Genomic DNA, 16,832 nt, shown 5'->3' on the forward strand with positions numbered 1-16,832 from the left:
TATATTTTAACAATCGCTCATCTTCTATTTAGTTTGTGCTGTAGCCGTCGTTCAACTAAATACGCTCTGTCCTGATGAAGGGGTAAGCCGTGCTAGAACACCACACTGTAAAAACATGGCTCGTACATACATCATACATGTTTTCGTAATTTTTGGACAACTGAAAATTGTGCAAATTATACACACATACATGGGGATTACACATGGATCTATCCAACAACTCTGCTTCAATGTTCCAATCCCAAGTGCGTAGTATGCTTCAGAAGCTAGAAAGCTGCGAACACTTTATGTCTTCCGGTATCCAGAGACTTTCAATCATCTGGCATTTGGGGTCCTTGTAGCCCCCTCTCCAGTCTTCCTGCATAAGGGAGGATTAGCTGCTTCCTAAACACTTGCATTTAATGAAAATGTCAAACGTTCACAAAACACAAACTGCTTAACACCCGGGACTTCTCCCCGTTCCTTTAGATTTGGTCTCTCCAGTCCGCGGCGGTTAAGCATGAAAGCTAAAACGTGGCGTTGTGCTTGCGGTCCGCCCGTGTGTTATATCCGATTTCCGTATAAAATGCCTTGCGGTGATTGGCAGGAAGCGCAGCTGGTTCTTTCCTTACACAGACTCTTTAAAGCCTTAAGTACAACGTCCGGCATGTGATCCGTGATCATCCGGGGACTGATGTATATACCGCTGAACGCCGTTTCCTTTGACCACTTGACGCTGTACTTGACATCCGAAAAGCACAACCTGAGAAAAGAAAAATAGATACTTCACTTAACTCAGTAAGTCCAGAACCCCTCTTTCTCAATTATAAAAAGTATAGTTTGTAGATGGTAACTTTTTAACCATAAATGTCCCATTTTGGAGATACTGGACAAACAGGTAGTAATAAGTCATTCATTTCCATTCTGTTTGCCCTCCAAAGGAAATCCTAGAAAACAGAGGCTTCAGACACAGTACCAATCCTAAGATCCCACCAGTATTCCCAGCCCTACCAACCAGTAATCCCCTAGTGCCTGTGGGGGTGCCAGGGGCCGTTAACAGGGTGTACCCTGAATGGTGGCATCGGGACCCTACCATGCAGCCCTAGCATTACAGTAATATATACTGGGTTTTAGGCTATTAGAAATTTTACAAACTCAGAACATTCTAAACTCTGGCTCCGTGTAAAATGCAAGCGGACTTCTGTGAAATGCACGGATTTATTTTAGAGCCGGATTTACTTTGGGGAAAGAAACCGTGAGATCATGTTGGCATTTCCCTAATCACATGATATATATATAGATATATATATATCTCATTTCCTCATTGTTCAGTACATACCTCATTTCACCAGGTAAACAACGCATTACCTCCAACACACTGTGGAGCAGGGAAGTCCCCTTGAGCATAAAATACAGTAATGTAGGTAAACAACTGAAATTTCTCCCATTACTTCCTTTACCTGCAGACCTGAGGCTGCCATTGGCTTCAATCATGTGATCACCACGCTCAGCCGATTCTTTATGAATATGCTCTGTTCCTCTTTACACTATCATTATCAGCTGGGTGATTAAGACTGAGCCATTCCATTGTTTACCGTAAGCAGAATGATAAGGGAGTCAGGTGTGTGTCTAGTAGATTGGGCTAACAGAACGCATACAGGTGGCTAATATGCAGCCACCTGAAAACATTATTCAAACACTAGAAATGTTTTAAAGAAAAGAGCACAATGTCTGAAAATATATATTTTTAATCTCCTGCTAGTAAGTAGCATCTATCAGAGATGACAAAGTTATTTTCAAGGTTTCAGGGCTCTGTAAGGAAACCTTTAGATAAAATCGATCCCGGATCTTATGTTCTTGGGGACTGTTCTGTGGGTCGGCAAGAGTCAGCTGGATTTACTCACCATCCTGATCTTCTCTCTGTGATGATGTGGATGATCTTCCCTGGCAGATACAGAGGAGAATGCCTTGGAGAGCCTGTCGGAGACGCCTCTATCAGGGTATTGTATGAAGGTGATGTGTGAACCAGTAACGCTTGCTCAGCGAGTAGTGGTTGTGACAGCGAGCGGTTTCTGCCATCGAGTTCAGTCGGGAAGTCATCTGGGTTTCCACCAAATATTTCATACCAGCACCCCCGCAGCAGGATCTGGTACTAAAGCCGAGCACAAGAACAAAGTTACATTCTCTGGATATCACAGCAGACAGAAATACTGACAGAAAGGTTTAAAATGTGGACACAAAATCCAAAAACACATTCCCTGTTCAATTTATGTGCCGGGCTGTACATGTGCTCAAGTTGATGATGTCATTCCATCTGGCCTCTGAGGTCACTTGACATTTTTCTTTCTTGGCCCAATAAATCTTCATGTAACTCCTCCATGATGTCATGAACACAATCAAGGGCCAAAAGAAAAACCACTGAAAACTCCATCTGGCCCACTGGCCTCCTTTAAGCAACGTTCTGCCCGGTTTGACAACAATGACGGTGCATGAGCCACAGTAATGACCTTCCTTATAAGAAGGAAAGTCCTGCTGACAATGGCCGATTCTCCTACCAAAGGCTGGATTCAGCAGGCTGGTGAAAGTATATAAAGTTGGGATTACTGCATTTTCCCATTTTTTGGCCATCTGGCCAGACGAGCAGCACCCCCGGTAAACTCAACAAGCAGAGCTTCTGAGACATCACAAAGGTATCAGTGAAGCAAACGATATCTGCTTCACCGATCCTTGCCAAAAGGGGTTCTGACACCCCCCCCCATCAGCGTCTGCTCAGTGCTTGCATACGAATTTCACGTACCTTGGGCCGATTGCAGTTCACAACCATCCTCAATATTCTTGCCTTTAAATCCTCCATGTTGGGTAAACTGAGCCTACAGACAGAAATACAGACTCAGCTATACATTTCTGTTACCACCTGAACCAGACAATAGGTAGATACAAACGCCATGATCCATTACCTCGGAACCAGATCCTTTCCCACAATGATGGAGATGATGAAATCCTTTGTATAGTCGGAAAGTGCTTTGCTGCAGATCGAGAGAGAGCGAGAGGGAGAGGGAGGGAGATAGAGAGAGAGTTTAACACGAGGAATGTAGCATTTTACATACAATAAGCAGGCATGTCAGTATCTGCTCTCCGCGGACGAGTTACGATACGCAGACATCCTACAGGGAGATTGAACAAGTATCCTGTGACAGATCCATTTAACTCTGGTAGAAGTAGTTGCTGTTACACATAAAGCGTAGATTCCCCCTCAATGAAGAACCCCTTACTGTAAAAGCCCAAGTGAAACACAGAATTTGATGTCAGATGAGAGCCAATCAGCCCGTCTAATCTGCCCTTTTTCCTTGTGTAAAAACTCAGACGTAATCAGTCGTTGGTCTCGATTCAGGATAGCTTTATGTCTATCCCATGTATGTTTACATTCCCTCACTGTATTATCCTCTACCACTTCTTCTGGGAGGCTGTTTCACTTATCTACCACCTAAGCCTCTGCCCCTCTAGTTTTTTATCATGACATCTTGTTACACAAGGAGCTACACTATGTTTTCACTGAAAGCACAGACCGCCGCTCCCTCTCTGCCGTCACGGATCATCGGGGTCAACAGAAGTATTTCCAGGAAGAAGTATTAGTAATTCCCGGTTTCCCTGCTTTAAATCAGTCTCCCTCGGTCTCTTGTGTTTGAATTGACCTGGCATATCCCCCTCCACATTTATAAGTAGACGGCCAGGGCTATTACCAGGGGCAAGAAAGGGTTAACAAAAAACACCCTCTAAAAAGCACGATAATCATTTATTAGTCGAAAGGTCTGGAGAGTAAACGGAAAGCGCGTCGGTCGCCAGATACTGCACATTAACGTCTCCTTTTATCAGTGGATGATAAGGTGCAGCGTGACATGCGCAGGAGCTGCCTTTTAAAGAGTAACTATATTACGGAATGTCCATTCCGTGATACCTTAATGATTATTCCTCCCCAGTAAGCACTCTCTCCGCGGCTATCGTAGGCATTAGAGTGCATACGACGGTCGAAGTCCCCTTAGGGGCAGGAAGCGGTGGTTCCATCGTTATAACGCATTACCTTAGCAGGCCGCCCGGTGGAGAGAACGCATAACACTTCAACGTGGGGAAGGAACTCCGGAGTAGAATCGCCAACACAGACGCCGCTCCGGCTCCCAAACTGTGTCCCACAATGACGAGCTTGTATTCCTACACGTATGTGACATGTATAGATCAGATAATGTGTACCGTTACATCGCTGCAGCCAAAGTGTTTCGCAATAATCAAATGCCACACAATGCCGATTTACACGTCCGTCGCATGGTAATAGTTTTAAATAAAAATACATTTATATTCTGTTTGCAAAAAAACATTTAAGTGAGGTCTGGAAGCGTACAGAAAATATTTTAATAATATAAAAGATCAGAGGACAGGGGAACGGGGGTCTCTGTACCGGAATACATCTGCTTAGTCCAGGGGGTTCCACGTGCGGCCCTCCAGCTGCTGCAGGACTACATCTCCCATCCTCCTCAGCAAGCCCCTTAGCTGAAAGAGCATTATGGGAGATGTAGTCCTGCAGCAGCTGGAGGGCTGCAGCTTGGACTACGTCTCGGTACCAGAATACATCTGCTTACTCCCTGAGCGTACGTCTCGGCGACGAATGCTGCAGCATTTGCTGAAAATACTCACCGGGGCGATGGAAAAGGCTTGGTTCAAAATCCCGTCATTTATAAGCCGTTCGTAAATATAACGGGCCGCTTGCGTAATTCCCTTAAAAAATTTAAAAAAATTGTTAAAAGGAGCAAATATTCCTGCTTCAAACATGTCAGGCATTTCAGCAAATAACACGGCGATCGGGATCTGCAAATTCCCTGAACCTGTCCAGACACGAGAAGCGCAGCCCGGACGTTCTACGCCTAGCAGGAATTCTTTGCAAACAGTTCCTGACTCCGAGGGGGGAAAGAAGGATTTTCTGCAAAAATATAGTTAAAGGGACCATATAATATCCCTAATATCCCCTTTAATGTACTCTGTGAGTACTTTATATGTATTCTTCAAAATGAAAAAATAAATAAAATAAGGCACTTATCTGACTTATCAGCAAATCAGTGGCAGGAAAGCGCTCCCACTTTCAATCGGAGTGTTTGCTGCGCATGTTCAAAGGGGGTCTGGACAGAATCTCAGCCGATGTTTCTTAGCTGAGCCGTGACGAGTCCCTCAATGACTTCCAACTAAGAAAACTAATCTTACCTATTTCACCCCCGGCACTGGGGGGCTACACTTTAATTAGGTAAATATTTGTGTTAATAAATCAACATATTTCCATCTGTCAAATTCTGATGTACGGAAGCTGTCTGTGGCCCACCGAGGGGTCCATTTACTAAACTATTAAATGTGTTGTGTTTTTAAATATTTTATTTTATTGTTAAATCTATTTTGTTTGATGTTGGAAATCATTAGTTGTTGAGGCGACTCTCAGAGCAAAACGCAGAACATTTCATTTCCTACGATCAGAAAATTAAATACGATGACTGACCTTGTGTGACAAACAATCTCCCTCCACTCCTTCCGTGTGGAGATTTTCACAGTCGGCGGACAGATCGGTGAGGACGTCCTCCGCAGCAAAACATGCAATAACACGATTAATATTCATTCTATAGAGTGTTTATCAAGACCCTGCTCTCCTCTGATCCGGCCACTCACTGCTCCCCTCTGATCATCCGGTCACTCACTGCTCTCTCCTCTGATCCGGCCACTCACTGCTCTCCTCTGATCATCCGGTCACTCACTGCTCCCCTCTGATCATCCGGTCACTCACTGCTCTCTCCTCTGATCATCCGGTCACTCACTGCTCTCTCCTCTGATCATCCGGTCACTCACTGCTCTCTCCTCTGATCATCCGGTCACTCACTGCTCTCTCCTCTGATCATCCGGTCACTCACTGCTCTCTCCTCTGATCATCCGGTCACTCACTGCTCTCTCCTCTGATCATCCGGTCACTCACTGCTCTCTCCTCTGATCATCCGGTCACTCACTGCTCTCTCCTCTGATCATCCGGTCACTCACTGCTCTCTCCTCTGATCATCCGGTCACTCACTGCTCTCTCCTCTGATCATCCGGTCACTCACTGCTCTCTCCTCTGATCATCCGGTCACTCACTGCTCTCTCCTCTGATCATCCGGTCACTCACTGCTCTCTCCTCTGATCATCCGGTCACTCACTGCTCTCTCCTCTGATCATCCGGTCACTCACTGCTCTCTCCTCTGATCATCTGGCCACTCACTGCTCTCTCCTCTGATCCGGCCACTCACTGCTCTCTCCTCTGATCCGGCCACTAACTGCTCTCTCCTCTGATCAGGCCACTCAGTAAGGGAACTGCAGACCTCTTAATCTGACAAAATTAATTAATCCGAGGTGCCGTTCCACTAAAACAAAAGATTAATTGCCCCCTATATGACTCTTTCCTCTCAAGGTTAAATTACATAAAAATCTTAAGAAGCTTTTTCAGTTTGGCAACAATTTGTCGGACAAGTGCCGGCTTTCGTGTCATATGACAATTAGGTGTTGCCAGCAAAAAAAAAAAAAAAAAGAATTGGAGGAATTAAGGATACTTTAGGCATTGATGCTGTCATAAAAATAATTAAAATAATTGATTGATAATAGGTCTTACAGCATGTCACGCTATAAGGCATAAGTGATTTCAAAAACAGATAATTTAAGACAAAATGCTTAATTCACAACATCAGTTTACTATTTCTACCCATAAAATGAGTTTGGTTAACTGTTAAGCCCAAGAGGGATGTGCAGCACGTGGTACAACAATGTATTCCGCTTGTTGCCATTAAAGGGTTAACCGTCGTCATATACTTGACATACACCAGAATGCGTCACATTATGTACCTCAAGGGATAATGTTCCTCTTACAGATACCAAGATGGCTTCAGTTTTATGGTCGAGGGCTACAAAAAAGGGGATTTCATAAATCTACAAAAAAAGAAAGAACGAAAGAAAATGTCAGAAATGAGTGGATATTTCAGCTGCTGGAACAGAGCGGCTCGGGGGTCTCTCACCTTGTTATGGAAACTGATGTGGATGAAGTCGCGGTACTGGAGGCCCGTGGTTTGCAAAATGGAACCAAAGTGAAAGTTCAGATGGTCGCCCCCCACTATTTCATACTCTGCTCTTTTATGCTGGCAACTGAGGGGAGGGAAAAAAAAAACAACTCAGCAACTGGTAATAGTTTGGCGGCTCACGGGGTATCTTTATCTTTCGGTCATAAATAACACGATGCGTGGAACAGAACAATAACATATTGGCACACAGTGCACTTAGAACGGGGAGGGCATCGGTCAGCGCACCATCCAGGACCAAAGGGCAACGGTCGCTGCGACTAAAGGCAAGATTTCACAAGCCAGCCTGGAGAGGATTTCCTCCGGCGTCCATGTTTCATTACGCGGACTCAGCTTTTCTGAAATCCGCACTGCAGTCCTTTATCAGACTTTCAAAAAAACATGGCAGACAGGAGTAGGAATTAGAACCACAGACAAGCAATCTGTGGCTACTAAGGAGAGCAAGACCTTGAGCTACCCATGAAGCAGAAGCCCACATGATAACCAGAAAACGTATATAAAGAAGCGTTCAGCTCAATGTATTAACCTCTACCACTTCTGCTGGGAGGCCGTTCCACTTTTACATACTTCACAAACATAACCTTTATGAGAACAGACGGTATGCTCTCCGCTAGCCATACGTGCAGACATGGACTTACAATAAATGCTAAACAATCCTCGTAAATAGTAGGGAGCAATTACTTGGTCACTTCCATCGGAAGGCCGGCGGCTACTCACCCCTCTCCGCAGAGCTTACACAGCCCGGTAATCGGATTGCCGTATATGTAAAGAGGCCAACCATAGGCAGCCACTGCAAACTTCATGTAATGAGCGGCCTTCTCCAACTCCACTTCCAGTTCCTCCCCCTGAAAGGATAAACATGCGGTGAGACGGAGCAGATTGGACATCCATTCTTTCCTCTAAAGGCCGAAGCTTATCAATGACTCCTCATCACGTGACAAGTGTTTCGGGGAAGGGTTTGTGGATTTAACAGTAAGAATGACGCCTGGAAGCCAACTTTCTTCACTGGTTCTTTCCTATCCACCAGACTGCGCGGCTTAATACTCCGCAAGGAGTTATGGAAGGGCCGCCGAGGGTCTGCACACCCTCCTTAATACGTAAGACAGGACTTGAGCTATACTCATTCAGTAACACTCCATGGAGGAGCGCCAGTAGGAGACTCAAACTTTTGGGGCCGCTGCAGAGACATTTGTATTTACAGGGAGCTACTTAAATGGCATAACAGAAAAGTGTAAAAAAAAAGGGACAAAGATAGAGAGTATATCAATATCAGATATCATTATCAGAGGGTATATCATTTCAAGTTGGCCGGGGTTTTCTGCTTGTGGCCCCAGCGGAGTTACACGGGACGCGGGGTGAGGGTTCTGCTGAAACTCCTACTAGAGCATGTTGCTACTTTCCATCGAGCTCTCGAGGAGAGATAGTCCACGTCGAGGCTATCGCTCATAAGACCTCGCAGTTCTTTGACCGTGATGGATTTTTTCCAATCGGGTTCTTTGCAATGTTCCCTGTAACCCTCGTTCTGCAACCAGCACACAAAGGGTTACTAAAAGAGATTTGTGCCAATTGAAGCCCAGATCTGTCCCTGGTCGCAGCAGGTGTCCCCCCAACTTGGACTTTCACGCAGGGCCCGGGAATGGGAGCAGAGAGGAAGCACCAACCGCACTTCATTGAATGAATACGCTGCCGGCGTTTTTATATCTCTGCGGTGATGAATGAAGTTCTATCTAACGGGTTCTTACCCCAGAATGTGGTGGTGAGCTGCACACCACCTCGTCAGGATCCCTGCTGAGCTCCACTTTGTCCTGTTCTTGGTGAAGAAGAGTGAGCCCCGCAGCAATGTCGCTGGGCACCAAGTCTGTGTCCTAAGAAACGGGTTACACACAATCTTTTATTAACACTTCACATAATCTGGCTTTTAAAAAAAAAAAAATAGTTTACCAATATATTTAGAGGCAATACGGTTCCGTCCCGTTCTTGTTCTGATCATACGTTTTATTTTGATACTCGCCTTACCCGTGTGTGTGGCACACTGTAACGCGCGCATTCTTTATAATATGACAGTGGCAACAGAAGTGTTATTACACGACGTGCAATACAAGTGAGGTCACATAGATCACGCCTAACGCTAATGTCGATTCATTTCCTGAACTGAAACTGCAAATCCATTAATACTGAGTGAGTGCAGGAAGAATGCGGGAGCTCATGCATTGTATGTCTGTAAGACATAGGGGTGTGTATTATATATTATATATACATACATACACACAAATATATGATGTCACTCGGCTGTCCTCATTTTCTCTCCTTGGTCAAAGTGGAGTTGAAGGTGCGGTTCCACTTAGACAAAAAAAACCCACTAAATTCTGTTTAGCATATTAAGAAAATAAACCTAATCCAACCTGCCATTTTATTATTCTGAAGATTTATTCACATAAAAACACTGCTTTTGTTTAAGAAGTGTTACGTTTCTATAGTAACAACAAAACGTCATGTTGATCCTTTAACAGAAGACAATAAACTGTTACAGGAAACATTGTTGCAACAATCCCCGTTGTGTTGCCACAACCTGCAATTTTGGGAAAGCGCTTGCAAAACAAAAACGTGCTTTTTAACGCAACGCGTCGGCTGCAAATTCACTTTATTACAACTATCTCAATTATTTGAGATAGAAAACAATGCTGCATCAAACGCTTCCATGACACAGAAGATGTTCCCCTGCAGCAGGAGCAGCCCTTCCCCTCCTTCGTCTGATCACGCTCGTCACTGATTGGCTGCTGGAAGCAGTCAATCAATTGCAGAAAAGTGCATCTATTGAAGTCAATGGCAGCACTTTCCACACATGTGCACGGGAGCCTGCAACGGAGCCGACCGGAGGCAAGTATATCATGTGCAGGGAACATGGAAGCCGAGATCAGCAGCAGCCTCAGACGGGGCCAGCATTACCCGATTACTATCCAGTCTCTCCCCTCCTCACCCACCCCGACCAAGGCTGCCCGAAACAACAAGCAAATTGACAAACGGAAAGAGAGAGAAAAGTAATGGCGAGGAGTAATTATTCATAGCCAGAGAACCGCGTGTTAAGATAGTTGATCCCATGGTATACACACAAGATCAGTCTCCACTACACATACAGTACACCGCTCACGTTACATTTTAGTTCAGAAATCCATACAGGTCGGCTTTAAAACTTACAGAGAAGAAGGAGCTGAGGAGTTCTGCGATGCTGGAGAAGGCGACTCTGTTGTCATTGTCATTCCCAGCGCAGCAGCACAGGAGTCGGATGCGAGTCTCCCAAACCCTGGCGGCGGTTTTCTTGACGTTGGAGAGCACCTGGTGGGACTGGCTGCTCTCCAGGTTGTGAATTTCGTTGTCCGCGTAGTATAACGCCTTCTTGTGGCCCAGTGGATCGAAAACAATAACGACCGCTATCATGGTGAAGAATAAGATTACCCAACTGCAAAAACAGGGAAACCAAGTATTTAATGGAAAAAAACCTGCCAGTAACCAGAAACACCAATAATAATTAATTACAATTATAACAAGTTATGTAGATTATTATGCGAGTTAGCTGTACTGGGGATTCCAGAACAGATTCCTTGTTAACTAGGCCATCAGCAATGTCACTGGAAAGACTGGCATGGAAATTGAATTTAAAGAAGGTAAACGGGGCCAGGGTGTAGGTAGATTAAGTGTTTGAGTCACGGACAGGTCGGCCTGGAAGTAGATAAAGGACACCCTGCCTCCCTGGTGCTCGGGCGAGTGAATGCAGCCAATTTCTCTTGTGGTTTAGGCGAAAAGGAGGATATTCCACAGCACCATGGAGGACATTCATTGCACTATACTTGGCTCACCATTTAGGAAACCAGGACCTACCGCCATCAGCTGTAGTACGCGGTTTCATGAGTGGATTGCATTTAGGGACAGATTTGGGTACTAGGCATTTTTTACACTTCACTGGGATCCATTCTGTGGGTGGTATACCATGTATGTATACATACATATATATATATATATATATATATATATATATATATATATATATATATATATATATATATATCTGTATTCATTAAATGGACACTATAGCCATCATATACATAATGGCTACAATATCATATACTGTATATATGATAACTATGTGTGCATTTACACTTTTTTTTAATTGAGATGCAATCAGGTTAGATGTATATGCACTCCAACATACGTTACCTGGCGATAACCGTCAGGAGCACGACGTGCACTAGTGCTTTGTCACATCGCACACTGTTGTCGGACACCCAGACGGCCCCCAATACGGCCCACGCCAGCTCGGGGAGGTACAGCGTGAGACGCACATACATCACTTTAGGCATGCACTTCCGCGGGCCAGGGTTGGAGATAGTACCTGGAGGGAAAACACGGAAAAAATTAAACACGTAGCACATTACTACACTAAGGCAACTGTTATATTACACAGCTTATTGCATGGAAACGATACTTTTATCACGCAATCTTTTAAGCAGATACCAGGGGGAAAAAACACACGACTCCTATATCTACCGCTGGCTTTAATCAAGCAATAGTGATAAATAAAGTCACGACATTAGCAAATTTACAGCAACTAAGCTGTTATCTTACAATAGCCATTCAAATCATTAAGCAATAATGGGAGTCTTCTCTTCAATTCCAGCTTATCTGTCCTGCTTAGAAATTGCAAGGTCCTGAGCAGATGTTATATGTGAAGCAGAACATCCTCATACTTTGGAATGTATAACATGCTGTAACACATGTTCCCAATATCATGTTTCTATAGGGGAGAAGGAAAAAAGGGAGAAGGAAAAGGGGGAGAAGGAAAAGGGGTAGAAGCTGCAGCTTCTCCTTAAGGCAAGTTTTTTTTTTTTACTTCGAAAGAATAACCTGCTCCTTTAGACCGATATTAAACAAAGCTAGGGAGACGCTGGAGTATAAAAAGGGAGAATTCTAAGCCGTTTACCTTGCATGCTGACATATACGATGGCGGAGAGGGTGCAAATGATGGCTGCCAAAAGGACAATCAGCACAATCAGATAACTGTGTAGAGCGGGTCCGCCGACACATTCAAAGTGACCTTTGTGGACAGAATAAAGCGCCACGATCCCGATCCACCTGGAGAGAGAGAGAGAAGCAAACAGATATAAATAAAATCGAACACAATAAATAATCAGTAATTATGTTCAGAAGGTTTTTGACCATTTCCAATTTATCTCCCATTTTATTCACCCCATTGGATGCCCAAAAAAATTTTGGCAGCATTTTAATTGCTGTCCTTAAAAAGATACCTTAATTACGCTTATATTCAAAAAAAAATGTGCAATATTAATACCGATAGAATGAGAAAAAAATCATTAAAATAAAATGATTATTAGTGGAGAAATAATTTTAGGCATTTTTATGGGGAATGCTAGAAAATCCCAACAATGTATTATCAGACACTGCTGCAAATGACAGGTAGAATGCTAACTCCCATGAATCCCAGCCACTCAAAAGCTTTATAACCTTCTAAGATGATCAACATTATCCTTCCCAGCTCTATTGTGACATTTAAACTCTTCCCAACATTGTTAGCACGCCGTCGGCACCGAGTCATCGAGGTTGGTAATAAGGACTTGCAACACTTTCCTTCCGGCTTCAGCTGAAACCGTTTTCTTTCGCACCAAAGAGGAGAAATAAAAAGAAACGGACGCAACGGGACAACATTATCCAGGATGGATTTCTATTCATGGAACCCCAAAGCATAAGCTCCCCAGCGGCACCCCATCCCTGAGCTCTGCAACATTAAAGAAGTAAATGCATAGAAAATGCTGGGGCAGGAAAACAATAGTAGGGGTAGTCTATGTACAGAATGGGATGGATCACGGGACAGAGCGGTGGTACCGTTAGCCTTCCTGTAACACATATTATAATAAGGTCCTTAGAGACGTCTGGTCTGCTTTATGAATAACCCAGACCCGAGCTTAGTTCCAATTCAGGTCCCCTGAGCTGATGGCGGACGGCCAGCAATAGGAACCTGACTCAGGGCCTGAGATATGAAACACAGGATGGCTGCCAACGCGTTTCTCGTTAGCTGCAGCCGAAGTCACCCCGTCACTGGCCGGCCCCGGTCACCCCGTAACAGGCCGGACCCGGTCACCCCGTCACTGGCCGGACCCGGTCACCCCGTCACTGGCCGGACCCGGTCACCCCGTAACAGGCCAGTCCTGGTCACCTCATACACGACATGTATGATCTATAAGGGTGAAGCTGGCCTCAGAGAGACGTGTGAAACGCCACCGCCTGGTTTATAGGAGACAGGAAAGACCCCAGAAACGGGCCCGCCGGCTGACTTCACCGGGACAGACTGTCTCACTGGAATGATACTTAATGTCGCTATATGAACACTGAAGTCATAAAGCAGCTGATATATACATATACACCTCTTATTAAACGCACTGCGGTTTGAAGAATCTTGGCCCTCTGGGGCAAGCCTCCTGTACAAATGGCTACAAAGAGTCCCCAGCCCTTTCTCTATATTAAGGACACCCGCAGGGAGGACATGTCAGCACTCACCATATCAGCCTCACCAGCAGCTCGAAGGCTCCAGGAAACACGAGATCATCGCTGGCGATAGCCCAGCGCCGGCCAAACATAAGCAACCCGGGCATCCTGCCGCCGGGCCGGGGGAAGGAAAGAGTGCGAGGGCCCCGGGGGTCCGTATAATCAGCCCCGAAGTTGTTAGGTTGCCTCTGTTTCCCGGGGTACACGACTCCGTATCCACACCCTGTTTCCTGAGTGCCTCAACAAACACCATTTCCCCATCCCTGCACTCCGTGTGCGGCGCTGTTTACCGTCCGTGCGGAAACAACTGCTGCTACACTAATCAACGTTTCCACCCTTTAACACAATGTGAACGAACAGTAAAGATTATCGCTAAAAAAAAAAAAAAATATACTGATGCAAGGATAGAAAAATGTGGTTTTGTTGCTATAAAAACCATTATAATGTTACCACCGATCCCAATAGTTGCCATGGTGATACAACCACTAGCCATCAGCATCACTTTTTTATCTATAAAAGGTCCTTATTACCTTTTTTTAATTCACATTAGACCTTCATTTTCTTTAAACAGTTAATAATCTGATAACTGTTTCCCTTTTTTATTTAATGATTTATTGCTCATTTTATCGGTAAATATTGCCCAGGTTTTTGAATATAAGTGTAATTAAGGTCAGAAAGGACAGAAATTAAAATGCTGCCAAAAATTATTTTTGGCCATCCAATGAGGGGAATAAATTGGGGGATAAATTGGAAATGGTCAAAAAACAATAAGCAGAGCGTACATCCCAACAAAAGGCCAGCGGCCGTGCCGATTCAGGGGCTGTTAGCGGCTATTATTGATGGCTGTTTATGTAATTGGGGCCACTTAATGGTTGTAGTTTTTTTTATAATCCTGTGATTAGTACAGAAACGTTAGCGTAAAAGGGTTATAATCTAAAACTAGGTACTCAGCGATATAGATGTAATGTAAGTAAGTTTTACTTTACTGAGATGGTGGTAGATAAATGGAACAGCCTCCTATCAGAAGTGGTAGATGCTAATATACATATCCGAAAGCTCTGTGGGTTTCTCCTGGAGACTCTGGGGGAAGCGCCGCTTGATTCAGAGATAAACAAAAAGCATCTAGATGACTACCGAGCCTCGTGAACGGTTTTACTGGTCTGTGGGTTAAAAACAGACCAACGTTGTAATGTCCCGTATTCAAGCTTCAAAAAAACACGGCCATCTCTGTCCGGTTGTGAAACGCATTGATGGGGCTCAGCCTAGGGGTTCCACTGCCGCTCGATTAACACATGCAATGACTAATATGGGGGAGCACATTGTGGGGGTCACCCCGCCAGCACCCGAGGCAGACCTCTGGGTCGCTTATATAGTTGGGTCTTCCCGAAGTCCCACTTTTGTATGAACGCGAAGGAGGTTTTGGCTGTTTTTCAGTATTAAGTTCACTTGGCTTCTAGTTTGGGCCGTATTGCTGGTCCGTGGCTGGGAAGGCTTCAGTAGGTTTTTAAACGGCCTCAGATGGTTATTATTATTTTATTGAGCTGGGGAACCGTCACCCAAACAATGGAATGCGGGGACTCTGAAGCGCGTCCCCCTCTGCATGACGGCCAACGCATCTCTCGTGGTACAGAGGCTGGCTTTGGCTGTACAGAAGATACCCATCCAGAAGCAGGCCGGGCATTGACGCACGCAGCGACGCTTCCGTACCCATTCGTGTTAAATCGTGAAAACGTTGAGGTTTTATTATGACGAGTAGAACATTTTTTTTTTTTTTTTTTAAACATTTCTATAATAAAAATGAAAATATATTTTTTTTACTTTACACCATACGAATATTCCTTGTCCCGCAGAGGAGCTCGGTTCCATGTATTTTTATGGCTAAATTAAAAGGGAGCCGTTACATCGTAGCTTTTAGGGTAACTTTATTCCAGTTCTTCTTCCCAAGCATCATGATAGATCCTGCCGAGAGGCCCTCCAACACCAGTAGTGCCTCAAAGCGGACACCAGGGATGTACACCTGTTCTCAGACAGGAGAAATATTTACACGGCTACATCCATCAGGATCACGTTACCTGGGATGAGAACGTAAACCCATATTTTGGTGCACGAAAAAAAAAAAAAAAAAAAAGTAAATTTGGATTTTGGGAGGCTGCCAGAATGATTGCCGCATAAAAACTTTAAAGCCCCCAAAAAGTCTAGTCACCATGGCAACCAATAAAATTAGTTGCTTTATTTTTGGTGAAATCCCCTGTTCTCTAGAACCAGTCCCTTCTGCTTGGAAACCACCCGTCCCTGTTCTCTACAACTGAAGATCATCTTAGCACTGTGTTTTTGAACAATTAGACCTGTAGAGCATATAGCAATTCATTTAAAACGTTCTCTTTCCAAGACCCCTATATGTATATAAATGACACGTGTGATGGGAAGAGGATAGATCGTGCAAAACCCACCTTCTCACCCCAAAAATACACAGCTCCAAACCTGCTCAAAAGCCTCCATGAGCCGGATAACTGTGGAAGAATAAAAGAAGCCGACTAGGGGTTTGAAAGAATGTTTTAAAATTTACTACAAAAACAAAAAAAAAAAAGTTACTGGATGATGTAGAGTGCGAGCAATGAAGGTCTTTAAAATCTTAAAGCTCTGAGTAACCCTGCAGAAATACTATGCTCGTATTATATGGATATCACTTTCATTTATAACAAGAATTAATTTGCCAAGTCAGGGCTACCAAAAAAAGTTCATCTACTTCCAAGTGTAGACTCCTTAAATATATGGTCCATTTGCCACAACACTAACAAAACATACAACAGAATGTAGAAATCACTTTTATTTTGCTTTGTTAATAGACAAATGTCCTTTTACAAGATGTGGCAAAGGGGGGCAAATGCTGCAGAGGGGAGGGCAGTAGGAAAAAAGAAACAAATGGCATTTTATATATAAAACAGGAATTATACAGAAGCCTTTCACATTCTGATACTGCAATAAAAAGGACATTTTAAAAACCTGCAGAATGTTAGAGCTATGCAGAAAAAGACACACAAAATGCTTCTGACGCATACACTCGGGATATATTAATTCAATTTTAATAACACCTGCTGAACAAAGTACGAATAATGATGACAAAAGTGTTCCGGGGGGTAAGAGGCTTATACCTGGCTTTGTAAATTTGTG

At 44.1% G+C, this 16,832-nt stretch overlaps 1 protein-coding gene across 1 annotated transcript; it reads right to left on the reverse strand.

Annotated features, from left to right (window-relative positions):
• Positions 1-543: 543 nt before the first annotated feature.
• Positions 544-13,768, reverse strand: LOC149283456 (diacylglycerol lipase-beta-like). The gene is made up of 15 exons (XM_089497423.1): positions 13,674-13,768; positions 12,082-12,233; positions 11,319-11,493; positions 10,302-10,563; positions 8,849-8,971; positions 7,824-7,951; positions 7,047-7,173; positions 6,877-6,960; positions 5,513-5,590; positions 4,666-4,746; positions 4,058-4,185; positions 2,937-3,005; positions 2,777-2,849; positions 1,884-2,131; positions 544-742 (listed from the first exon to the last, which is right to left on the reverse strand). The coding sequence occupies exons 1-15, from the start codon at positions 13,766-13,768 to the stop codon at positions 544-546; spliced, it is 2,022 nt and encodes a 673-aa protein (XP_089353549.1).
• Between the last annotated feature and the right edge of the window lie 3,064 nt (positions 13,769-16,832).

This window comes from Sceloporus occidentalis, unplaced genomic scaffold (assembly GCF_023333645.1).
Source record: "Sceloporus occidentalis isolate IW3139 unplaced genomic scaffold, rSceOcc1.0.p SCAF_103, whole genome shotgun sequence".
Classification (NCBI taxonomy): Eukaryota; Metazoa; Chordata; class Lepidosauria; order Squamata; family Phrynosomatidae; genus Sceloporus; species Sceloporus occidentalis.

Excerpts from the sequence above, each read along its gene's own strand:
- LOC149283456 (XM_089497423.1), bottom strand. The coding sequence starts at position 13,768 with ATGCCCGGGTTGCTTATGTTTGGCCGGCGCTGGGCTATCGCCAGCGAT. Across the intron at positions 12,234-13,673 it reads CTGCTGGTGAGGCTGATATG|GTGGATCGGGATCGTGGCGC; the intron begins GTGAGTGCTGAC and ends CTCTCTCTCCAG. Across the intron at positions 2,132-2,776 it reads TGAACTGCAATCGGCCCAAG|TACCAGATCCTGCTGCGGGG; the intron begins GTACGTGAAATT and ends GCTCGGCTTTAG.